General features: G+C 40.0%; 1 protein-coding gene across 2 annotated transcripts in view; it reads right to left on the bottom strand.

Annotated features, from left to right (window-relative positions):
- ULK2 (unc-51 like autophagy activating kinase 2) overlaps window positions 1-26,726 on the bottom strand; it is a 224,109-nt gene that overhangs the window by 151,964 nt on the left and 45,419 nt on the right. For both annotated transcript variants that reach the window (XM_063456616.1, XM_063456614.1), the window contains exon 3: window positions 20,529-20,570. In XM_063456616.1, the coding sequence (XP_063312686.1) occupies window positions 20,529-20,570 (42 nt within the window). The remainder of the gene's footprint in view (window positions 1-20,528; window positions 20,571-26,726) is intronic.

The following is a 26,726-nucleotide window of genomic DNA, read 5'->3' as shown; positions in this document are numbered from 1 at the left end:
CATAGGTGCCAACACTCCCGTCTTTACCAGGACAGTCCCGTACTTTGGGGTACTGTTGCAGCAAATTTATGTACTAGGGGGTTGTCACACATTCTAAAATCTGTAGGCTGATTTCAAAATGGAGGAGAGGTCTGGGCAATAGGAGCATGCATGGAGCTCTTTAACTGTGTTATATGCCTGGTTTGTTGGAGTGGACAGGCTGCCAGTCAGCCACACTCTATAAGAGCAGACTACCCCCCTTTTGGCAGGCAGACCAGCCCGCTTTGGCCTGCAAAGGTAAGGTAAAGTAATACAGAATAGTAGAGTGAACATGAATAGATATTTATGAGGCTCGGTAATTATTTTTATTGATATGTGTGAGGTATCAGAAATTATTTTCTGCTGAAGATCCTGCTTTCCCAGCAAAGCTCCTAATCAGCCCTGATATTCTTGCTCATTAAAAAATCTTGAAATATATCACTCGAACAAACTGTGCACAGTTATGATCAGCATGGAACTGCATCCTAAAACCTATTATATCATTAATATAAACCTGAAATAAATAAGTACTCCATTTGAGTTAATCAAACAGTATAATAGTCATGCTAAAACAAGGATTAAGAAGACGAAGTTTTTAGAAAGCAACACATGACCAAAAAAATCATGCTTTAGGCCTTTAGCGGTTCATATCCAGCCCTTTTTATGTATCAAACAGAAATACATACAGTATTCATGCAGGATAAGTTTAACCTCATTCTTTACATGTATCGACTCTCGTTGTGTCAGAGAAATATTAACAGTGTTGTTTACAACATCTTACAACATGTAGGTAGGACAGAAACGTTTGAAGAAAGGAGGGAAGGAAGGAAAGTATTGATAATATGTATATGACAATGAAGGGGTGCTCTGTGGTGTGAGAGAATCTATCTATCTATAGATGGGTAACTAATAATCCATAAACCAGATTCCCCAAACAGCTGTAAAATGGTCCTGGTTGTTTGTTAGTCTGCAAGACATTTCTTTGTATCTCCTGGTTGACCTTAATCTACTCAGGACTATCTGGGCGCTAGGGAGCTGTGTGGATCTCCATATTTGAGCTATTGTTGTGATTCATGTTGCAGCTATTATATGCAGTGTCAGTGTTTTTTTTTATTTTTTATCTTTATTCATTTTTTTGTAAACAATACAAAAACCATTAAAGAAAAACACATGGATGTAACACAAGTACGTGTACCAATCAATCCTCTATAGTACAAATGACAATTCAAATACAGCCGTTATTTTTTTCAGTTATTTTAGTTCAGACTAGGGAGGGAATGTATTGTCACTGTGTGAACTAAAGGGTGAATTTTGATCCAGAAGTCAGACACTATTGGGTATTCCTCAAATATATGCAACATTGTACACGTCGCCATACCACACCTCTAGCATTGAGAGTCTACAGTGGGGTATTACTTGGCTAAGTGCTGCAGAGCTACGTACCATCTCATAAAGATGTTCTTACTCATTCTCCCATGTCCTAGACATCTAGATGTCTTATGCATATGATGTAGGGCCAACACCCATGCCTCTATTGTGAACGTTTTGCTTAGATCTTTTTTCCAGTAAAGAATATATCTGTGCTTATTACCTCGAGAGAGTTGTGCTATACTTACATAACAAGTAGAAAGAGGTTTTGCTGTGTATTCTTGCAACAGTATTAGTTTATCAGATCCATTATAATGTATAGGATTCACCCATTCCAAATTGTACTGAAGAAGTATATTTTTAATTGTTATATAAGTATTTGTCACTAGATGACCGCTGGTATTTTTCTGCTAGTTGTGGGAATGACAATTCCCGGGGAGTCAGGCAAATCCCTAATATTGAACATACCTCCTCTTACCCATGAGTTTATTTTTTTATATACCGGTATTCCAAACTGAGGTCTAGCAACCATTAAAAGCCCCCAATGTATCTATCCTTGCCTTGAATTTAACAACTGCAGGGCTTGGCAAACAAACAATATAATTTAGAAATCTGTCAGACATATTTCTAACAAGTACTCCTGGGGTTGTGAATTTAGGATTTAATAAATGACACAATATACATAGCAGTGAGCACACCTCATGTTTCTCTATTGAAAGTTCATCTGCATAAATGGAGACTGTTTTGCTCCTTCTGGTGCAGCAATCAACATAATGAACCTCTTCTGTATTTTGTGCCTCAGTTTCACGAATTTAAACGAGCATCAGCAGTCTTTCACTGGAGCGGTACAAACTTCAGAAAGCAAGGAATCTTACCAAAGGTGCCCAGCTATATTTCACTAATTCCATAGAAAAATTTATACAACAGACATTAAGGTACATGTATTATACAGTAAAAAGACTAGCCTTTCCCGGCTCCACAAGCTAAAAATACATTTTATTAAAATGTTTTATTGGTAAAGCCTTTGTATAGACAAGAAGGGTGGGAATAGATAAGACACGCCTTTTAAAAGTCTTGATTTAGGCAGGACAGACCTGAATTCAGAGTACTGTCCTGCAAACCCGATTTTAGCCTAAATTTAATAACTTTTTTGAATGATTCAATAGTGTTAGAACTTTCAAAAAGACCGTATCTTCAGAAGGATATTGATACCTTAGAGAGAGTTCAGAGAAGGGCTACTAAACTGGTTCATGGATTGCAGGATAAAACTTACCAGAAAAGGTTAAAGGATCTTAATATGTATAGCTTGGAGGAAAGACGAGACAAGGGGGATATGATAGAAACATTTAAATACATAAAGGGATTCAACACAGTAAAGGAGGAGACTATATTTAAAAGAAGAAAAAGTACCACAACAAGAGGACAGTCTTAAATTAGAGGGACAAAGGTTTAAAAATAATATCAGGAAGTATTACTTTACTGAGAGGGTAGTGGATGCATGGAATAGCCTTCCAGCTGAAGTGGTAGAGGTTAACACAGTAAAGGAGTTTAAACATGCGTGGGATAGGCATAAGGCTATCCTAACTATTATATAAGGCGAGGGACTAATGAAAGTATTTAGAAAATTAGGCAGACTAGATGGGCCGCTTGGTTCTTATCTGCCGTCACATTCTATGTTTCTATTTTTCTATGTTTCTACAGAAACGTTTAAATAAAATGTCTTAATCGCAAGATTCATGACTTGTGGTCCCTATTTAAGTCTGAATTTTGAAGACATCGTGTGCCTGCATTCTTTATTTATTTGTTCATTAAATACAATTTTGAGTCAAATGTCCCCTATAAGATATAGGAAATGGGTAATCCTGTTCTTCTTGTATCCATTGCTAGTTCCTATAATTGTTTGTTTTGTTTCTAAATGTTACATATATATCTATCCAACCATGCCCTACAACAGGGGTAGACAACCTTTTAGTAGTACTGTGCCAAAATAAGATCTTGAAGTCCCTTGGCCTGCTGGTCCTATTTTTTAAATTGAAGTGTGTATGTTGGCCTATTCTGCTTATGTTATTTGTGTGTGCTGCAGTTGCTTTCTGGTGTTGTATTTGTGTGTATGTGGGCTGTTATATTGTACATGTTCATGTGCAGTTTGCGGTATTGTGTATGATACCTTTGAATGTGGGCTGTGTATGGGGGCTGCGTTATTGTGGTATTGCATGTGATAAGCATCTTGTGGGGTTGTGTGCGTGTATGTGGATTGTCAGTTGTATTGTGTCTGTAGTACTGTTTGTATGCTTGTGTGTGAGCTGTTTGTATGAATGGATTACACACCATCTATTTCCAAGAAAGCAGACTTAGGCACACAGTTATAGTTAAATTGCCATTTGTAGACAGCCATCAACGTTTAGGTAAACCACTTCACATAAAATATTAATCTCCATATTACAGTATACCAGCTGTATAGAGTCACAAATTGCTGGCATTCTAATGGCTATTTAGGAGCAAGCATGCGATCCCGCAGTATACATTGCTTACGTGCATTCTCAATGCAGACTGTCCTACTAATGGATTAACTGCCTCAGCTTAGGATCAGCCTTTCAGCTGACTTCACACTACATGATCAGATAACATGCTTGCTGCCAATGAAGCACACAATGAAAAGTCAGACTTGGCATAGAAATGGAAACATCTGTTGACATTCACCCCAAAAAGGAATGTGAATTTTGCTATTATTTTTTTTCTAAGAGCTGTTATCCAAACAATACAGACATGGATAATGAATAAACTGATGTTCCAACATACAAACTGTCTTTAATGAGCTACCTGACAAATAAAACAGGTCTTAATTACTGTACTATTGTTACAGTTTTAAACACAAGTTCAACTGTGTTAACTGTCTTTAAACTCAAACAAACTGGCTAACATATACGTCAGTCAACACGTTTGTCTGGCTGATGCCCTACCCCCAACAGGCAAGAGCTAGAAGCCATACCTCTGTTCTGCATCTAAGAGTCTGCTCGCAGACCAATTTACACTTAAAGCGTCACTGTCATGGCCGAATCCAATTTTTTTTTTTAACCCCCCTCCCGCCTCCACTACATCTAACTGAACCCCTAGTCACCCCCAAATGCCCCTAAGCCCCCCATATTACCTATTTATTAAACTTTATTTTCTGCCCCGATCTTTATTCAGGGCGCCGCCATCTTTGTGTGGGTAGGTGAAGTCCCTGTGGGACACGTCATCTGCCCACACTAGATAGACTGTGAGATTCCCGCACATGCCCAGTAAAACACTTGGACATGCGAACGGGAATTTCATCTATTCATTCGTCAGACAGACGAATGAATAGAAAAGTCAGACGAACAAACAAACACTGAGTATCAGTGTTCGTTTGTTCGTTCAGTTTGTTACAAGGAGGGAGCTACCGGCGTGCAGCTCCCTCCTTGTAATAAGTAAAGATAGAAGCGGCAGGGAGTGCTCCCCACCACTTCCTAAGCCCCCCAGGTACCCCCTCACTCTATGGGGGTCAATATGACCCCCATAATAGCATAAGGGAGATTAAAATCTCCCAAAGGCCCCTACTCGCTACACTGCGAGTAGGGGCATGTCCACTAAACAGTGAGCAGCCTGTGGCTGCTCACTGTTTAAAAAATAACCTATTAAAGAACAATAAGGAGTGGGGGGACCTACTGTCCTCCCCCCGGCCTCCACCTCTAAAAAGTGGGTGGGGGCCCTATATAAGAATGGGGGGGAATAAAAAAAAAAAAAAAAAAGAATAGGGGGGGAGGACTACTACCTAAGCGGTGGGTGGGGGCCCTAGGAAAACAATAAGTGGGGGGGACCTACTGTCCTCCCCCCGGCCCAAACCACCTGAGCAGCGGGTGGGGTCCCTAAATACCCCCCCCCCATTCAAGGTGACTAGGGGTCCCAAGCCCCTAGTCACCACCCCCCACCCAAATAAAACTATCCCCTACCTACCCCATCACCATAAAAATAATGAGGGGGGGATAAAATAACTAATCTGTAAACAAAAATTAAACTTACCAACTTACATTGCCATAATACAGACCAGGACTGCCGGGCTCATTAGAAGCCGGCGGTCCGGGGGAGGGGGGGGGGCGGCCCGCAGAAACTCTTACTTACCTTCCCAGCAGCTCCCTTCAGCTCCCTGGTCTAAATCTTGCGAGTCCTGCGGCACGCAGGCCACGACATTTACGCAGGGGAGCTATTAAACCTATAATGCCAGGAAAATTACTTTGTTTTCCTGGCACTATAGGATCCCTTTAATTTGGTGTCACTGAGTGTCTGGACCATCATTTGTTACATTTATACACTAGAATCATGAGGTAACCCATGGGACCCACTTTGTTATCTACATTGGATGAAAGGGTCTGATAAGGGTCTATCTCACTGTGATCTGAATTTATGAGGAGTTCCAATCACAGTAGTCACTTTAGGTAGAGAAAGAATCTATTTCTCTGAAAACATTACTTTGTACAGATCTACCACAGCAAATGTTTACCTGGAAGTCTGCAGTGATTATCTAACTACATGTGTCCTTTAATACTTTAATTGCATATCTGAGTATTGGTATTACTATGTAAATGGATCCTGGACACAGACTGTTTATACCAGGGATAGTCAACCTTTTAATACCTACTGCCCACTTTTGTATCTTTGTTGATGGTAACATTTCCTTACCGCCCACCAGTGCCGCAGTAACTAATTTTATAGTGCAAGTTTTTTTTGTTTGCTTGTTTTCTTAGAAAGTAGGTTATTTTAATAAATGTACTAAAATTCTTTTTTTCCCCTTTTTTTCTGTGAGGTGCTGTGTTTGTGTGTGTTCGTGTGTGAGGGGGCAGTGTGTGTGTGAGGGGTGCTGGATGTGGGGGCTGTGCGTACGAAGGGGGCAGTGCGTACAAAGGGGGCAGTGCGTACAAAGGGGGCAGTGCGTACAAAGGGGGCAGTGCGTACAAAGGGGGCAGTGCGTACAAAGGGGGCAGTGCGTACAAAGGGGGCAGTGCGTACAAAGGGGGCAGTGCGTACAAAGGGGGCAGTGCGTACAAAGGGGGCAGTGCGTACAAAGGGGGCAGTGCGTACAAAGGGGGCAGTGCGTACAAAGGGGGCAGTGCGTACAAAGGGGGCAGTGCGTACAAAGGGGGCAGTGCGTACAAAGGGGGCAGTGCGTACAAAGGGGGCAGTGCGTACAAAGGGGGCAGTGCGTACAAAGGGGGCAGTGCGTACAAAGGGGGCAGTGCGTACAAAGGGGGCAGTGCGTACAAAGGGGGCAGTGCGTACAAAGGGGGCAGTGCGTACAAAGGGGGCAGTGCGTACAAAGGGGGCAGTGCGTACGAAGGGGGCAGTGCGTACGAAGGGGGCAGTGCGTACGAAGGGGGCAGTGCGTACGAAGGGGGCAGTGCGTACGAAGGGGGCAGTGCGTACGAAGGGGGCAGTGCATACGAAGGGGGCAGTGCATACGAAGGGGGCAGTGCATACGAAGGGGGCAGTGCATGTGTGTGTGAGGGGGCAGTGCGTGTGTAAGGGAGGCAGTGCGTGTGTGAGGGGTGGAGTGTGTGAGAAGGCAGTCTGTCTGTGAGGGAGGAAGTCTGTGTGAGGGGGGCAATCTCTGTGTGTGTGTAGAGGATGAGGTAGAGGCACAAATGTGACTTCACAGTCTTAATATAAATCACAAAAAAGATTAGACCTGAGCTGCAGAGCCTCCCACTGTAGTTCCAACAATGTAGTCAGCAAACAATAACAAAAAAAAGGAGTTCTGCGCATCCCGTTTTAGTTGTGCACACACATGTGCTACTGCGGTTTATTTGAGGACACAGGATAAACAGACGTTTCGGGCACAAGCCCTTCTCTCTCTCTGCTGGAAATAATTGCCAGTGGGCTGGTGAGGGAGATCTTTGATATCCTCATCAGCCCGAGAACGCTTACAGCAAGGCTAGCTCTGCATCGGCCGGCAGGGGAGATGAAAGGATCTCCCCTGCCAGGTTTGGTCCACAGCCATCAAGGCCCACTGGGTGTTTTCTGCAGAACCCACCACTGCCCACCTGAAATCCCTAACCGGACCAGGTTGACTACCCCTGGTTTATACGTTTAGAAATATATTTGTCTATATAACAATTTCCAACACTTCATTCAACCTTTCAGAATGGACCTTTATATTCAAAGTTAATTATCTCTTTAGATCAGCATAAGCTACATCTGTGGTACAACATCAGTTTTAACTTTTCTCAAAGTATACTTTTTTGTTTATTTTTTTTACACATTGTTGAATGCTGTATGAGTGTTTAATTAGCAGAAATATACTCCACACACAACACAGGAAAACCTATAGGTTTGACAGTCTTTTTTACAACACCATATCTCATATCCACTCAAACATACATATCGGAACTCTAAATGGGTCTGACCATTGACTATTCCTCCATAGTCTACAAACACCACGTTCAGGGACCATGGGATCATTCATGCATTGCTTCAATTTGCAAATGTATGGAATCCAGCATTACATATATCAAGTATGGCAACCCTCACATAGGAAAATGCCTCGATTAGACACTCTAATCTGTCATCTGATGTAGTGCTACTAAATCCACGCATTTGATTACAATCTTTACAAATTAAACTCATTTATATCCTGTTTTTAACTGACCAATGTACAGTGCTTTGGAAAATGTTTCTAGATAAATAGAATTACTAATAAGATGTTAGTTGAGTAAACAAGGTACAGTGATCTTTCAGGTTTATTATGTTGACATTTTATATAACGGAGATATATTTCTAAAGACAAGTCTTTCCAATGTGCCGTCATCTTCGTTTTACCACTATTTATAGAAACTAGGAGTACGACGGCAGACGATGGATACTCACTGCCAAGCAATAACCTCACATTTAATGACTCAAACTGCCTGGGAAGTTTCCAGTTGATTGGAAATGTTTAATGTTGTGATAAAAAGATCACCACGTGTACTGATTCATGCCAGAGAAAAAACACTGCCCAAAATATACCCACGTGGGACATGATTAAAATTATGCGCATACCTGTTTTGATTTCAACCTAAAAAATTTTATGTTTCTATCTGAGTTTATGCCAGGAGCTAGAATGAATAGGTAAATAAGGAGAAGCATTTAAAGCTCTCGGTTGCCACATGTGATTACCATCCTATTAACTCACCTGAGAATTAGCTCAGTATATCTTAGATTCTATGTGTTAAACAGCTTAAAATGACACTAAATTCATCAGAACAACTACACCTTAACGTAGTTGTTCTGGTCTCTATAGCATGTCCCTGCAGGCATTTTAATGTAAACACTGCCTTTTCAGGGTAAAAAAAAAAAGCATAAATACCTGATTCGTTAAATATAACCTGTGCTTATACAATGTGAAGAATCACGCATTTCTTAATGATTTGATTGAGAAATTATTGGACTCTGCATAGCCTACCAGTCTTCCACTGTATTTGCCCTACACATATTCCAAAATGTCATGTGATGACTCCCTTTCTTTAAAGGGACACTCTAAGCACAAAACCAACTTTAAGTTAATGAAGCAGTTTTAGTGTATAAAAAACAAAGTTAATTGATTCCTAAATGGCAAAGAATTGAGCATTGACACTGCTGGGCAACGATTCACACACCAAGCTGCTTTGTTAAGCTAAAGTTTAGAAGCTTTAACATTGATATTTTATATAACTGTGATATATAACTGTGTCTTTGTTATTTCACCCCTCACTGCTGTCCATGACTCATTGCATTGCTTAATGTCTATCCGTTCTCGTTATTTTTTAAAATTATTATTATATCCTCTCACACCCTTGTCCACTATGTTCATGCACTCTGAGCTGGTGAGAATGGTTTAATTAAGTACTTCTCTATGACAGACATTTTACTGGAACTCGCAAGGGAAACAGTGACACAGGCAAGTTTAAAGTTTTTTTTTTTGCAGGTTTATAAGGGAGGGGGTCTAATTACTAATGCCTAATAGGACATTCAAAATAAATAAAGAAAAAATGTTTACTAAAAAGGGTTGGAGTAACCCTTTTATTTTGCGTTCTAAGTCATGAAACATTTTTGCTGGCACGCATTACTTCCCATGTTCTAACGAAGTGTTGAATGTGCTCCTCCATGTTGTATAATTATAATATCAGAACTATAGACTTGAAATGCTTAGATTTGCATTTATTGAGTGATGAAGGGTGAATATTGCCAGGCATTTCTCCAGTTTATGGGGATTGAGGTCACTTTATGTATTTAATTTTAATTAAAGCTTTTATTGTTGCAGGGAAACACAGCACTTTGATAGACTTTGGACTCTATATCAAATACAAGGCACAACAATAATAAGTAAAGATTTTGGGACTTTCCATTCTTGTGGAGTATTTGTCTATTCATAGCCAGACACATTCTTATTCTCTACTTGAGATGATTAATTACAGATACCTTTGCAAAATTGTCATTTACCTTTATAGTGTTCCCTGAAAAATATGCTAAACTATAATTAAAAAAAACTCAGGGCAAATACACAGTAAAAGACAAAATCATATACCGTATATCAAGTCATTAAAATGACAGGTTATATATGGTACCTGTATTTTTAAAGTCTTTCTTCCTCATAGATTCCTCATAGATTTGATTAACCTACTTTACTAGCACATGAGTAGCTCCTACATCGTAATCTGTGGGGAAACGTCAAATTCCATCATGTCTCTCCTTCAGCTTTGCTAAATTTGACCGACTCAAGCTCATTTTTCTCACGTAAATCTGGCTCTATAGTTTATGCTTTTAGCACGGGAGGATTTAGCAATGAAATGTAACACTTTTAATAAATAATCACTGAAACGATCAGCACATGAGTTTATGGTTCAAAAAGGTCAAAAGATATCCTTTGGACTACTTATGAAAGGGAGGCATCACAAATGTTATATATGGTGACATTCCCAACAATATCAGCAATAGATATTGTGCCACCAAGATATGGCCTCAGCCATACTGCCTCAATGTCAAAGTGGTTTATTTAGGTCAAGTGGAGAGTAGACAATCAACATTTCAACACCTCAAGTGTCTTTATCAGGGTTGACAAAGAAATTTAAAGTGACACTCTCAGTACAACCATTATTATTTATTGTTGTGATTATGGTTATGTGATACATGCGGTGTTGTCACCTGTTTGACAATGATTTTTAGTGGTTATGGTGTTTATAGGTATCAAAAAGCTGCCAGATACACTCAGTGGGAAAAATTAATAGACTGTGTTTTAGAGGGTTATTTTAACCAAAAACAGTGTTTTAATAAAACACTTTTTTTAGATGAAGTAACTTGCTGAGGTAGAGAAGGGAAGGGAAAGCCTTGCCTACAATTCCACGCCAAGGCCAAATTCTCCCTGTAGCCAGATCTTCCTCCGGTGACGACATTCACCCTTACTGTAGGGGGAGGGACAGCCGGGAACATACGTTTGGACATTAAAGAGGACTTGCGTGCCGACGAAAGGCGCAAAGTATGCAGAATTAACATTAGCAATACTAGAACTCCTGTTCGAGGCTGGCTAATTACACAGCCAAGGGTAGAGTTACATATCCAGAAGCAAAGGTCTTTAAATCGGTATGGGCAGCATTTATACAATCTGCCACCACCATGACCACTGCAAGTCACAGGAGTCCCCTTAAAGGGACACTAAAGTCACCAGAACAACTACAGCTTATTGAATTTGTCCTGGTGAGTAGAATCATTACCTTCAGGCTTTTTGCTGTAACCATCGTCTTTTCAGAGAAAATGCAGTGTTTACATTACAGCCTCGTGATAACTTCACTGGCCACTCCTCAGATGGCTGTTAGAGATCCTTCCTGGGTCATGGCTGCCTAAAATGCATCCAAACATTCAGTATCTCCTCCCTCTGCATGCAGACACTGAACTTTCCTCATAGAAATTAATTGATTAAATTCATCTCTATGAGGAGATGCTGATTGGCCAGGGCTGTGTTTGAATCATGCTGGCTCTGCCCCTGACCTGCCTCTTTGTCAGTCTCAGCCAATCCTATGGGGAAGCACTGTGATTGGATCAGGCCACCACTTCTAATGATGTCAGCAGACTGCTTGTTTTTCTGAGTCTAGCAGCATGCAGAGTTACAGCTTCAGGCTTGAATACAGTAGGATTTTGCTATATTTATGGAGGCATGGGGGGCCCAGGGGGGCTAGATGGTGGTGTTAACATTATAGGGTCAGGAATACATGTTTGTGTTCCTGGCCCTATAGTAATCCTTTTTTAATGAGAATATCTCTGGTAACATTTAGGCCTAACAGCAGGAGTCTTAATTCAATCATCTTCACATTACATGTATCTAGTCTATCTTCTTGTTATGCAATAAAATTATCATTATGTAAGAAAATAAAACAAAAATATTAGTTTTTTGATGTGAACTGAAAATGGAATACGCAGAGCATGCTGTTCCAACACTAAATAGTTCCTCAATGCACAGTTTACAAGACTCATGTGGCTCACCATATATTTGCTGGCAGCTCACGGTAAGTCACACTGTGGACCCATAGTACAGGCATTTGTGTACTAATGGGAAGGTAGGGCATTATTCCCTGGGTGACAGCCAGCAGGTGTCACAGTTCCCACCGTAAATTCCAGAGTGCCAAATGAGGTCGCCCCAGGAGTACCCAGTAGCAGATTTGAACCTGGGTACCTTGCAGTCCTGGGGATGTTATGTTACCTCTGAGCCACCTTTCAGCTTTAGTATGCGAGTATCTAGCCTCTCTTGGTACACCTGTTATTGATGGTCTCGTTAGCCAGGTATAAAACACTGCCTCTCCCAGAAGGCAGTGTCAGTTCCTTGACTCTGGTGTCTGTATTGCTGTTTTGTGTGCTCCAGTTTGCTTCTGACCTTGGCTTGTTGTTTAGTTTATTCTGATTTCTGGCATCCTCTGACCTGTGGCTTCCCACGACGATTCTCCTGCTTTATCCGTTCCTGTACTGCGACTTGGAGAATTATCCTGGACAGCCCCCGTGCACCGACTCACAAGTCAGGTGAATTCTTACCTAACCACCTCGGCCTGTGTTTACTTGCAATGGTGAGCATATATCTCTGCCTGCCGGACTCCCACTAAGGTAAGCCCTGACAGCAGGGTTATGCACGCAGCACCCCTCTCCTGGCTTTGCCTCATACTGTAGTGCAACTGAGCAATACCAAGACAGAGGGTATTGTACAGGGTCAACTACTTATCATATGCCGCCCTCTCTGCACTCATTGTGCTGGTTTAATTGAGCCAAACAAACTGGGCAGAGGTACGTGAGAAGGGGTTAGAGAGGCACACACAACAAGAATGGACAGACAGAATTAGGAGATGGAGAGAAAGAATGGGGTAGGTGAATAGAGGAATGTCCACCTACCCCTTTGTAAAGACAGCAAAGAGATCACAAACTATAAATTTTTAAAAATGTCAAATATATGGGGAAAAAGGAGGACACGAGGAATATAGCCATGGACAAAAGTAAGGTAAGGAGGGATATGAGTAGGGGGATATAAGTAACATAAGGGTGAAAAGGGAAAGGAGGATACCAAGGTGGTAGGTAAAGGGGACTTCAGCAAGCTGTTTCCCACAGCTCTACCTTTTCCAAATCATAATAAACAATTTTCCGTGTTTTCTGCATTATATATTTACATTGAACGTTTTCTGTACTAAGATATTAGCTATGGGCAAATGTCGCTCACCTATTTATATTTTGCCTCTCAGGGTCCTTTAAAAACTAAAAACAAACAATAAAGAACACTGCAAGAGTACAATACATTTAATATGAGATGGTTATAAAGTACTATTGGGTGGCCAATATGTCGGCTCTGAACACAGCACAAGAACAAATTCCTTAGAACTGAAATATTGTGTGTATAAGTGTGTTCACAAAGGTTTTTAACATAAAATACTTTTCTCACAATCCTTGAATTTCTTTTTTTTTTTTTTTCTTCAGAAAATCTTCCTAGGAATTCCTCTGTACAGCTTTACTTTATGTAATTTACAGTAAATACAATTATTCTATTTAACTTGTCCTTCTGAATATTTATGTTGAGCCTACTTGGCCAGTATAAAAAATTGACATCTCTATACACATTCGCTTTAAAGGGACACTATAGTCACCAGAACAACTACAGTTTAATGTAGTTTGTTTCAGGTGAGTATATTCATTCCCTTCAGGCTCTTTTGCAGTAAACACAGTTTTTTCAAAGAAAAGGGATACCTCCACTGGCCACTCCTCAGATGGCCACTAGAGGTGCTTCCTGGAGCAGTGCTGCACAGTGTGCTGCACTACCATTCAGTGTCTCCACCCTCTGCGTGGAGACACTGAACTTTTCTCAGAGATGCATTGATTGAATGCATCTCTATGAGGAGATGCTGATTGACCAGGGCTATCTTTGGCTCGTGCTGGCTCTACCTCTGATCTGCCTCCTGGACAGTCTCAGCCAATCCTATGGGCTCAGATAAACACTTATGATGTCAGCCAAGCAGGCAGATCAGGGGCAGAGCCAACAGAAGCAGACTGGGAAAAAAGGTAAATTTGTAATATATATAGAGGGGTAAAGGGGATCAGGGGGGCTAGATAGTGTGTTTAACATGATAGGGTCAGGAATACATGTTTGTGTTCCTGACCCTATAGTGTTTCTTTAAGTAAACTATTAAGTGTTCTTGCATAGCAAGACCACTTAATGTTATCTCACATATATATTAATATTCTTATTATAGCCAAATTTACCACCCTAACTCCTCCCACAGTTTTTACACTACATAGACAGAAATATACCGAAACGTGCGGATTGTTCCTGATTGGATTGCTATTACTTTGTGGAACGTTTCGCCGAATGGTTCACGGAATATCGTCATTTTTGTGGCAAAATTGGTCCCATAGGAATGAATGGCAAAATGTTCAAAACTAGGGTGGGAGCTGGCAAAAGCTGAAAAATCAGGACGTGATTTCTAAACTGCCACCACTCCCTCATTTTCAAGCCCACCTACACAAATCGTATATCAAAACGTTCAGCTATCCCTGCTGCCATTAAATATATCCACGGCTAAGCTAAAGTCCTGATAGTGTTCACAATATGACCATTTGTTTGCAACTCACGCCGTCCATTGACATTCATTGAAACTCCACTATAGCCAGCTCAAATTTGAAGGGCAATTTCTAAACTGCGACTGTGCCTTCATTTTTAATACTTCAGAGACATACTATGCATCACAATGTAGGTCTGAGTCTTGTGATTCTCAAAATATAAAGCTCTTCGCTGTAGGATTTATAGTTTTTAAAATACGACTGTTTGAAGATGGCAACCGCCAAAATACTCTGACCTGTGCCAGGCTGGAGCAGCAAGTGATGTCATAGACAGGGCCTTTTGTACACCTGCTAATGTTTTTATAAATGTATGTTTTAATGTAACTGTGAAGCACTTTGGGCAACAACGTTGCAATTAAATGTGCTATATAAATAAATAATAACAGTTACTCCGCCCACTCCAGTTGTAGACTACTGGTGGAGGCATGAACACTTCACACAATTTCCCCAGAAATTGTAGTAATATTATTATTATTATTATTATTACATGTATTAATTATTGGTCTTATTAAGGGGCTCATATTAAACTTCTGACATAACATGGTTTTTTAATAAGGGAAATAAGGAGACATTTTAACTGAATTATAAGCATTGCGGCATGCCTCTTTTAATTTAGTTTTATACCCAACACCTATTATACAGTTTAAGACAAGGGCATGACATGATGAATGATGATGAATGTGAAATGCAGAGGTTAATGAGTGCACTAAACTCATGAATAAGGAATAAAGTTTTTGCTAACATTTTTCTTTCCTATTTTAATTAACTAGCTGAGTGCTAGTTAGACGAGAACTGGCTTTTTGGACTCAGAAGGTTTCAGGAGAACAAAGATACAGCTTATAAAGCCCAGCAGCTATTCCAGTACCAAAGAGGTTAATCTGTAAAGGACAGGTTAGCATATCCCTACCTACTCACCAGACTGAAAATAGGACACTGATCCTATGAGAAGTCTCATGACAAACATGCACCGACCTGGCAGCATTCCAGGACGGAGCAGCAGGAGTTTGCAAATGTTTCCTAAACTCTGGTAGTGGAAAACGGCTAAGTGACTTGCAGGTGCACAGATACCATTTCATTGAATCACATGAAACACTTTGAAGGTCAGCAACCGCAAACGCCAATTCCACAGGGAAACATATGGAACTCACAGAGCTCTCATTCAAACACGCAATCTTCATTTTATGTTGAAGTTGCATAAAATAAAAATAAACTCTGCGTATGGGCTGAAATCGAAGCTGCCTAAATACCTATAAACCCACTTAAACATTTAATGAGTGCTGAATTTTGTTATATATTTAAAGCAGCTCTGCAACCACCTCTCCCTCCCCATCCCTCAAAAAAAGTGAGCATTTCTTAAAGGAACATTATAATGTCCGTAACATAAATGTATTCCTGAGACTGTAGTGTTAAAATAACTGTGTAGGTTCCCAATCCTCCTTAGATCGCATGGGAAATGTATTTAAATTTATTTTTTCTACCACTTGCCCAAGCTGGCCCCACCTCCATGGATGAGTTCACTAGTCTTGACGATCCCAGTCAGTTCTTTCCCATAGGCTAGCACTTATAGGCTATTGCACATGTGAGGCAAAATGTGCCAATCAGCATATCCTTGTACAGATGCATTAAATCACTGCATCTGAACAAGGAGCGCTCAGTGTCTCCATGTACGCTGACTGCCAGTGCTGCACAATGAGCACCACTGAGATAGGAAGCACCTCCATTGGCTGTCTGCGTAAAAGGCAGCGTTTACACCGAAAAGCTTGCAGGAACAGGTTATATTAAGCTGTAGTGGTGCTGGTGATTATAATGTCCCTTTAAGCATAAAATATTTATCAAAGTCTCAGAAAGACTGTGCTACCATTTCATTAAAATTTCAATGTGCCCAAAAGATATAAGACAAAGTGTGCTCTGCTTGACAAAACTTGACAAATGGCAGCACAACCATCGTCGTGTTTTGACACTTCACCGACCTAATCACAAGGCAATATCTATGGAGGCTCCCGCGGTCTTGTGGGATCCTCCATAAATATCAGTGTTCTACATGCGCATTGCCTTACACTTTGTGCTGGGGTATAAACAAGGTAAAATTCACTAAAATTAAAAATGTTTTGAATTCAAAGTAAATTTCAAATCTTAGACCATAATCTCTAAATTGGAAGCCTAGTTTATTTGGAGAGTTTTTCTACTACTATGTTTTAGCTGTTTTGGCCTTAAAATTCACTTTAATTTCTGACAACTCTTGCTTTACTTGGACTGCATTTAAGAAAAGCACCCTCCAGGCTGCCTGACTAATTTCAGATATTGGCACTATTATAAAGTGGCACTTCAACAAATTGAAGTAATTTAGTGGTTTGGCATGTTCCTGTAAAGGGACGCTCCACTACCAAAATCCCCCTCAAAAATAAAAATCACTGATTAGTAGATAGAATCTCAATGAAAACATGCATGCATTTAATCATACATTTTTTTTCCTTGGGGATATAGCTAAAAACAAACTACAAAAACTGCAGATCTCAAAAAAACGCTGCCTTTGCAAGCCTTTCTTCCACAGTCCAGACCTTTTGTGGTTGTCCAATTACAGACTTCCCAATGAAAAGTCCTCAATAAAAAGTCCTTACAAGGCAGGTACTCTGGGCCCAATTGCCTGCCTATTGAGTTTAGCTCCACTGAGAAGCTACCAGGTAGTTACAGTACCAGTTGTCTGATTGACAGCCATTGGGGTTTAACAAACTTAATTTATAAAAGTGTCAATTTGTAATGCAATCTGTACTTTTTGTATAAATAAAAAAAATAAAAAAAAGAGGACACACTCTTCACATATAAAGTACTTCAGCTTGGCTTTATGGGTCTGGAGTGTCCCTAACTATTTGATACCAAGTTCTCTATACTTATTGCTACCTGAAAGCTGATCTGGATGAGGCATGCAATGTTAGCCTTGGTTTGCATGACAGCCTGTTGATAGCAGTCTGTTGATAGTTCTAAAACTGTGATAGCGCTTAGTGTTAATATGAAAATCAGTATAGGAATGTGGATGGTGTCCATTTATTTTAGCATTTAATATCACAACTCTCACCCCTTTTTAAGAATCGACAAGGTATTTTGAAGCTCTAGTGGCTTTAACTGCACATAGAAAAATACTGGTTTCATTGGCAGAAAAAAAATTAAATAAATTACTAACAATGTGTGATGTGAAATGGTTATAAGCAAGCTAAACACTACAATAACTTACACAGATTGAAAGTTGCTATAGGCTTATATGCTGTACATTAGGCATGGTATGAAGATCCCAAAGATTTGCATATTGATATGAATAACATAATTCAATGGAGATAATCACTCAAGGTGACAAAAATACTTTTAGTACCAGTAGCTGATAAGAGTCTGTGCAAAATGTATTACTGCTTGAACCATTACCCAACAGTACATCCCTGACACCTCATTGGGTTAGAATCTTGGCAAATACTACTACAATTATATTGCTTTATAGAATCCAGACACCCATCCAAGCTAGAAAGAAAAGAACCAGAAACAGCTAAATGTGCCCTTGTATCCTCTAGAGATTCTGACTTCCAGAGCGTGTAAGGAGTTTCTTGTATTTGAAGTACACAAGTATAGAGTGCTCTGTAATATGTTGGTGATTTAAAAAAAACAGGTGCTTTGTATAGTGTGCAATACATTTGTTTTGCTCAGCACTATTTCAAAGTTAAATAGGCAATGTATTCTTAAACAGTAAAGGGAAATTAGTTTATATCATATTTCTAAACTAGATCTCTAATTGGTGCTCCTGAACACTCTATGTTAAAATCAGTCTTGGAACACGGAATATTTTAAAACAAACAGGCCCTTTGCCTTTGCAAGATGCGTCCCCCATCTCCCCTATTCATTAATTTACCGTGGTGTCTACCAAATCTCTGAAAGAGTATAGAGATGTCTCTTTAACTCTCATTCAACATATATATCATCAAGCATAAGGCTTGTGTTGCTGGGAGCTCCAGGGAGTTTTGCAGTACAATCAATCAAATAAAGAACAAGAGGCCTTGACAGAGGCATATGTGCTAATATGAACTGTGGTGGGATTTTGTTAGGGAAAGAAAACAAAGCTAGGCAGTTTTCCTGATGCAACTAGCAAGCACTAACTCACTTATCCAGGTATGAGACAGGATGTGCTCAATTAGTCAGTAATAAGCTTACTGGTAGATCAGCAAAAATGGTACTTGTGGACCATGCTAACAAACTGCCATGAAGATGTAAATCCTATTCAGCAAATATACACATTTTCTATTTTTCACAAAACACAGTTATAAGTCATCTATATGTCCCAATATTACAGCAAAGCTATGCACTGCTTTTCCCCTTTGCCTGTTAATGAGCGTAAAATTTAAACTTGCTAATTTAAACTCAGCAGAGCAACGTAGATATTTATTTATGTAAGAATTAAAACTGTGTTATACTTTACTGAGAGCAAAGATCAGCTCTGGTGTTACTGGGTAATGTAATAGCAGAGCAACTGAAATCAGTCTCACTAAAACAAAAAGGCATTATGTTTGGCATAATAAAATAAAGGAACAGCTCAAAAGAAAATAACCTCATACACAATACCATAAAGCATCTCATGGTCCTTTTCATGGATAATTTAGGAGCCAAACATACAACTAATTATTCCATAAAGTTCTGAATGAACAAGAGATATCCCTCACATGTTTTTAAAGGGGACAAGTCAGTTCTCAGGATTTTTAATATTATGTTTAGTTTCCCCATATGTTTTACATTAAAGTGCTAGTGGGTTATAGAAAAAAGCTTTATCCTCCAACACAACATCTCCCAATGAATTCCCTTTCACACATTGTTATTCTGTACTTTGCCTCTGGCAGTCAGCATAGAGAAAGCATACAGACAAAGGGTGAAATTAAATCATGTTTCTGCGTCTCCTTCACATTTGCAATGTGTGCTCTGGCTGTGCCTGGACTTAACTGGATTGTGATGACATTTGCCAAATATTTAATATAAATTTAAAAGAAAACACAGCAGCATAAGTGTTAAAGGGGCACCCAAGACTCCTAAAGCACTTGCGGATTTCAATAGAAATTGGCACTTTTATAAATTAACCTTGTAATTCCACCTGGCTGTCTTTAAGACAAACTGGCTTATTTAGTCCAGTAGAGCTAAACCCAAGAGACGTCAATTGCCCAGAGCACCTGCTTGGCAAAGACTTCTCATTTGACCTGCATTGCGAAGTCTGTGATTGGACAGCCACAGAAAGTCAAGGGGGAAAAATCTGCAGCTTTTGCAATCTATTTTTAGATACACCTCAATGAAAAAAAAAAAAAAAAAGTCACAATTAAATGCATGAATGTTTTTCATTGGCAGTATATCTACTAAATAATGTTTTTGTTGGATTTGGGAAGGGGAGTATCCCTTTAAAGTATACGTGAGTTGAGATATAGGTGATTTTTTTTTTTTTTTTTTAATTGATGTAATTTCCAAAGAATTGAAAGTTCACCTGTAAATAATTAATAGGTAGGGGTGCTTCATAAAAGGAAACTGGCTAATGGAATATATTTAATGCAAAAGTCAATGCCTTCTGGTGCTTTATAGCTACAAAAGGGCTGTTTAAGCTCATTATTTGACACTTTGACCAACCTTAATGAGTTCAGTCAAAGCAACATATCTCCAGAATCACTGCCAATACACTTACCTAATATGTCTGCTTGTACATCATCAAAGCTCATACACTCAGCGCATACATGCATCAGCATGTATGCATAAACTGGGAGCATTCCCTATGGGTTTGGAAAGCTGACAAAGTCTAACTGGCATATTCTAATATCAACATATAGAAGAAGTCTGTTTGTGGTTTTCTAGTGACGATATTTTTTTTTTATAGTTCCCTTGCCTATATATCTCTATCTATATATCTATATATATATCTCCAAGAGTGAATCCTATGAGTCATTGCATTCATTGACAAAACACATTTAATTATGTAAGTTGAGCCTTCAAAGTAAGAAATCTGCAAACAATGTAAAGCTTACCTGAACATCATAAAGGGCCACAATATTCTCATGCTGCAACTCCTATAAGAAAATAAAATGAACAGCATTAACATTGAGAAAGCAACATATTTAATACAGGTAGCTAAAATATTACTATACACGTTGTAGTAGTTCATGCAAGCCCCTGATGGAATATATATAACAATTATACTGTACTATACTCCAATACAATAGTTATCCTGACCTAAGAGCAGCACTACTGCACCAGTACATTCTACCTCTGCATTAAATATACATAAAACAGCATCAAAACACTAAAGAATATAACATGAGGAAAATGTCCAAACCACACAAATAAAGAATGCATGAAACCAGACAAAGAATTGTGATAAACAAACAGTACATTGTAACATAGAAGCTTTACATATATACATAATCACTCCCTATATGGGATTAGTAAAAACACTGCCAGCTGTCTGAGTTACATAGTATGAACCAAGAGTGGAAACATTCCAATTTTAGCTCCCATTAGTTTGAAAACAGTATAAACACATGATTCTTGGCTCTGAGACCACCTTTCTGTGTAATATGTTTCATATCTGTGGTTAACATTCCCTGTTTATATCACTAATATTATACATTTACCAGTAATGGCGTGCAGCTAACATTGTTGATAGAATATCGCTATAAGAATGGAGAATGACTATTCTTAATGCATATGACATAGTGTAAGAACATTTGGAAAAGGTAAAGACATGGTCATTCGTAGAGAAAAATAGCAGACTCATTTCTGGATGACCCATACTACTCGTACTTTGCAAACAAAATAAAACAAATGCTAAAAAAATAAGATATGCACACTTTAAGTCCATGTGCTTGCTGCAAAACCTCACGATTTGCAGCTTTCAAATAAGGAAGTGGATCAGCCAATCACGATGTTCATATAAATGGTTTTATGGCATGGGCATGAAGGCATCATGCAAGTCGGTCTCCTTTACTTGCAGGGGGTACTATGAATTGGAAAGGACATATTTATACCTCCACAACTACTGCAACAACTAACTTTAAAAGGACGCTCCACTGCCCAAATACAAAATAAATACAAATCACTGTTTGGTAGATATACCCCCAAATGAAACCTTACATGCATTTTATCATGTATTTTTTTCATTGGCGTTATATCTTCAAACAGCTTGCAAAATCTGCATATCTCTTGTCTGCAGCCTTTGGAAGCTCTCTCCCTCTAGCCCCGCCCAGACTTTCTGTGGCTGTCCCTCACAGACTTGCCAATGGCAGCTTTTGTCTTTGCAAGGCAGGTGCTCTGGGCAATTGCTGCCTCTTGACTTCAAATAATCTAACCAAACCAGGAAATAACATGATCTGTTATCTGCTTGAAAAGCCAGGGATATGTAACCAGTATAATTTATAAAAGTGTCAATTTCTATTGATATTTTTATTTTCTGCTAAATGGAAAAAGAGGACACACTCTTCACACAGAAAGCTTTTCAGCAAGTTCAAGTGCTTTAGGGGTCTGGAGTAACCCTTTAACAACATGAGTGGGAGGTGCAGCACTTGGATTCCTCAGTGATATACCAGGAATTTTCCACCAGATATCAATGCAGCTTGGACAGCACAGAGAAAAACAAAACTAACCATACATCTATAGTGACTATCTCTGGTCAGCAGTTATATCTAGATGTGGCTGCTATATTTCAGGCACTGTAAGCGGCAGACCTTGGAGGACAGAGCACAGGAAGCATGTGTATGGAAGGTTCACGTGACTTACACCCCTTCCTGTGCTTTCTTCAATGTTTCCTCTTTAATGCTGTCAACAACATTGCTGTCTCCTCTTTTAATCATGGCTGCACAGTTTGACATGCACTGTCCTATTCTGGGAGAACGTTTACTTTCTATGTTAGAGGATAATACATGAAAGATCTTTTGACCTCCAAGTAATTATATTTGAGATCAATGAATAAAATACTACTTCTTATTAAATAATACAAATAAGAAGACACTTATATAAATTATTGCTTCTTCCATATATGTACAGTGCAAATACAACAGGCTCCACCGTGCCTCTAAGGCACATAGTTGTCTGCATCCATTATTTATTTATAACTGGCAATTACAAAGCTCCAAGAAATTCTGCAGCACTGTCCAACTAAGAAAAGACACTACGATACATACAACTAATTCAAAAGTAACAGAGGACCCTGCCCGAGAGCTAAAATCTAGCAAAGCTTTTTTTATACAACTATACAATCTACCGTATATACTCGAGTATAAGCCAACCCGAATATAAGCCGAGGCCCCTAATTTTACCCCCAAAAACTGGGAAAACGTATTGACTCGAGTATAAGACTAGGGTGGGAAATGCAGCAGCTACTGGTAAATATCTAAATAAAATTAGATCCTAAAAAATTATATAAATTGAATATTTATTTACAGTGTGTGTATATAATGAGTGCAGTGTGTGTGATGCAGAGCCTTGGTGGGGGGTGGGCATTTTTATTATTATTTTTTAAATTATTTTAATATTATAATTTTTTTTTGTTTTATTAGTAATTTTTTTTTTTTTTTTTTATTATTATTTTATTTATATTTTTTTCGTCCCCCCCTCCCTGCTTCATACATGGCAGGGAGGGGGGCTCTCACTCCCTGGTGGTCCAGTGGGCTGTGTAGGAGGGGGCTGGCAGGAAGCTGTTACTTACCTCTCCTGCAGCTCCCTTCTCCTCTGCGCCGGTCCGGTCAGCTCCCTCTGCAAGTCCCAGTGTAAGTCTCGCGGCCGCGCGGAGCGTTGCCACGGTAACCCATGGCAACGCTATGACCCCGCGGCTCTCGCAAGATTTACACTGGGACTTGCAGAGGGAGCTGACCAGACCGGCACGGAGGAGAAGGGAGCTGCAGGAGAGGTAAGTAACAGCTTCCTACCAGCCCCCAGTCTGTATTATGGCAATGTAAGTTGCCATAATACAGACATTGACTCGAGTATAAGTTGAGTTGGTGTTTTTCAGCCCAAAATTGTGCTGAAAAACTCGACTTATACTCGAGTATATACGGTAAATGTTAAAATAGGGAATTGAGACCAGAGGGAATGTGAAAGTGATGGCCAGAGGGAATAAAAAGATATCTGCAGCCACTCTTGAGATGTAAAGGGAACAAGGAGGTAATGTAATTAAAGGGTCACCATAGTCACTAGAACAACTACAGCTTATTTTATTTGTTCTGGTGAGTAGAATCATTCCCTTTAGGCGTTTTGCACTAAACACTCTTTTCACAGAAAATGTAGTGTTTACATTACAGCCTAGTGATAACTTCACTGGCATGGCATGAAGATCCCGAAGATTTGCATATTGATATGAATAACATAATTCAATGGAGATAACAACTCAAGGTGACAAAAATACTTCTAGTCACAGTAGCTGAAGAGAGTCTGTGAAAAATGTATTAATGGGTGGCGGAGCCAAGCACCCGAGCAGAGCGGCCGCACTGAGAGAGCTCCGGGCATTTACCGACAAAGTTACACACTGGAGAGCCCAAAACGATAAATTGGGGACCCCAGAACAAGTACCTGCTATCCCAGCACCGTAATGGGTAGAAAAACCAAAAAATTGAAGCAGGACAAGCCGCGACCAGGTCTGAATATCGGAGACCTCCTGCGCCAGGCAAACAACGCGGCGGGACACAAAATGGCCACGCGCCCCAAGGCCTACTCGGAGTACTTCCGATGAATTCTCCCTCGAGGATGAGATAGAAGCTCCGCCGATCATAAAGCCTCCGGACCCGGCTATACGGAGCCCAGACAAAGCACCTGTTACCACGGAGGTACTTAAATCCCTCCTAGCGGACCTTCAGACGACCATATTGTCGGACCTAGCGACGATCCGCACGAACATCAAAGGCCTGTCAAGCAGGCTGGGAGTGCAGGAAGCCACTGCGGGAGAACACACAACACAAATCGCCTCCCTGCAGCAGGCAATAATGGGCCTGCAAAAGCAAAACTATTCCCACAACAACTTTACAGAACTGGAGGACCTAAGGCGCAAAAAGAATATAAAAATACGTGGAATAAGCGAAGACATGCCAGCAGCGGAACTACCGCACTTTCTAAGGCGCCTACTGGCAGCGCTTCTGACACCGAGACAGAGCAAGACAATGGAGCTGGAGGGCATATTCCGCATTCCCAAGCCGCCCAAGGCCCCAGCCGAAGCACCATCTGATCTGATCTGATCGTCCCCTTCGCTCCGAAAGTGGACTGGAGGGCAGTCCTCGGTGCCCTCAAAGACCGCACACCCTACCAGTTTGAAAATATGTCACTTACAGTGTACTCAGACCTCTCGGGAAGCACTCTGGCATGGAGGAGATTCTTACTGCCCTTCACGTCCCTGCTCAGACAACACCACCTCCAATATAGGTGGCGCACGGCACACACCCTCATGGTGCTCAAGGACGAAGAAAGATGGTTCATACACGACCTGGAGGAAGCTAAGGCTCTACTGCCAACGTTGAACATACCGCAGAACTCTCAGGCTCCCACGGGAACCCGGGCAAAGGAGCGGGTACCTCATCAGTGGAACCCGGCTACAGCACGACCCTTTGTTCCACAACGGTCCATACAAAAGCGATCAACAGTGGACTCCACCTGAATAACTCGCCGCACTGCAGCCCACACGGACACATAACAGTTGCCCACCATTCTCAACCCTTTTTAGTTTTCTTTTGGGACTTATTATATTCAGACTGGCGGTTCAGGCAATAAGCCTGATAACACCTATTACCCTCAGCTCGAAAGGTCTTAAAGGCCGACCCACACCCCCCCCACCTATTGACAACGCCGAATGCCATTATAGCCCAACTTAGAGGCGAACAACCACTATGTCTCCCCCATTATATATTAGTGCGAGACTAGGCAACCCAGATCTCGCTTTGAAACCCCCAATATACCTCACACTGCCCACTAGCATAGAGAACAGGGAGGCCATCGATGCTCTTAATTATCAGGGAAGCACATATACCCTACCTACAAAGTATTAATTAATCTTCACACTTTCACATAAAGACCCACAAGTTAGAAAAAGACAGCACCTACTGAGTCCCCCTCATCCCTAGCTAGCCTTACTGATGTATGTTAATCTGCATATATAGTTTTGACATGTTTTGTTGTGCAAGATTATCCTATGATCTATTTTTGTTCCGTGGAAAAAAATAAATAAAAAAAAACGGTGAGAAAAATAAAAAAAAATATAGAAATATTCAAATTAAATATGTGCAAAGAAAAAATAAAATAAAAAATGTATTAATGGTTGAACCATTACCCAACAGTACATCCCTGACCCCTCATTGGGTTAGAATCTTGGCAAACACAGACGCTGATCATCAGTATTGCCCTAGGAAGCACCACTAGTGGCCGTCTGACTGCTACTGGAGGTGTCCCTAGTGAGCAATGTAAGCACTGCCTTTTCCATGGAAAGGCAATGTTAACATTAAAAAGCTTGCAGGGACTGGCTATACTCACCAGAACAACTATAATAAGATGAAGCGTAACTATAGTGTCCCTTTAAGACCAGAGTATCCAAACTGAAATCATAGCTGACAGAGATTTTTCCCAGTTTGGCAATTTTATCTTTGAATTTGAATGAATCAAATGCACGCACTCCTGATCTTTGTCTTGATTCAGGAATTGAAACCAATGAGCACCTGTTATACCTACGGTCATTTCACAAAGATAGATATTCTACTGCTCTTGGTGAAAAGGTAAACAAAATATATTATTTCACTATTATTATTATTATTATTATTATTATTATTATTAAGAAATAGAGCTGATAAAACAGAAAATTACATACATACATGACAGGAAAGAGACACACTATAGCACAAAAGAAGGGGTTAAATAATTAACAAAGATTATCATGCCAGTATTGCATGGCATCTGTTTAATCAAGGCAAGAGTAATCCTCTGGATGGCATTGATTTGCATTTTAAGCGCCCACAGGATTATAGCTGTAATTTTGTTTCTTTGATAAGAATACTAGTTCACGAATATTGCTCAGCACTACAAAAATATCAATGAATCATTTAAGATATACACATTTCTGGCCACATAGTATGTCTACAACCATACATTTATGTCTTAAATATGTATATTAAAAAATAATTTAAAAAAGATACTCCTCTCGGAACAGCGTCTGTACCTTCATCTGTGAAAACCGAAGAGAAATGGTTGACATTTCT

The sequence above is a fragment of the Pelobates fuscus genome, chromosome 1 (genome assembly GCF_036172605.1).
Source record: "Pelobates fuscus isolate aPelFus1 chromosome 1, aPelFus1.pri, whole genome shotgun sequence".
NCBI classification, from domain to species: Eukaryota; Metazoa; Chordata; class Amphibia; order Anura; family Pelobatidae; genus Pelobates; species Pelobates fuscus.
Note: the sequence above shows the minus strand (reverse complement) of the source record. Positions and strands in the feature narration are given on the sequence as shown.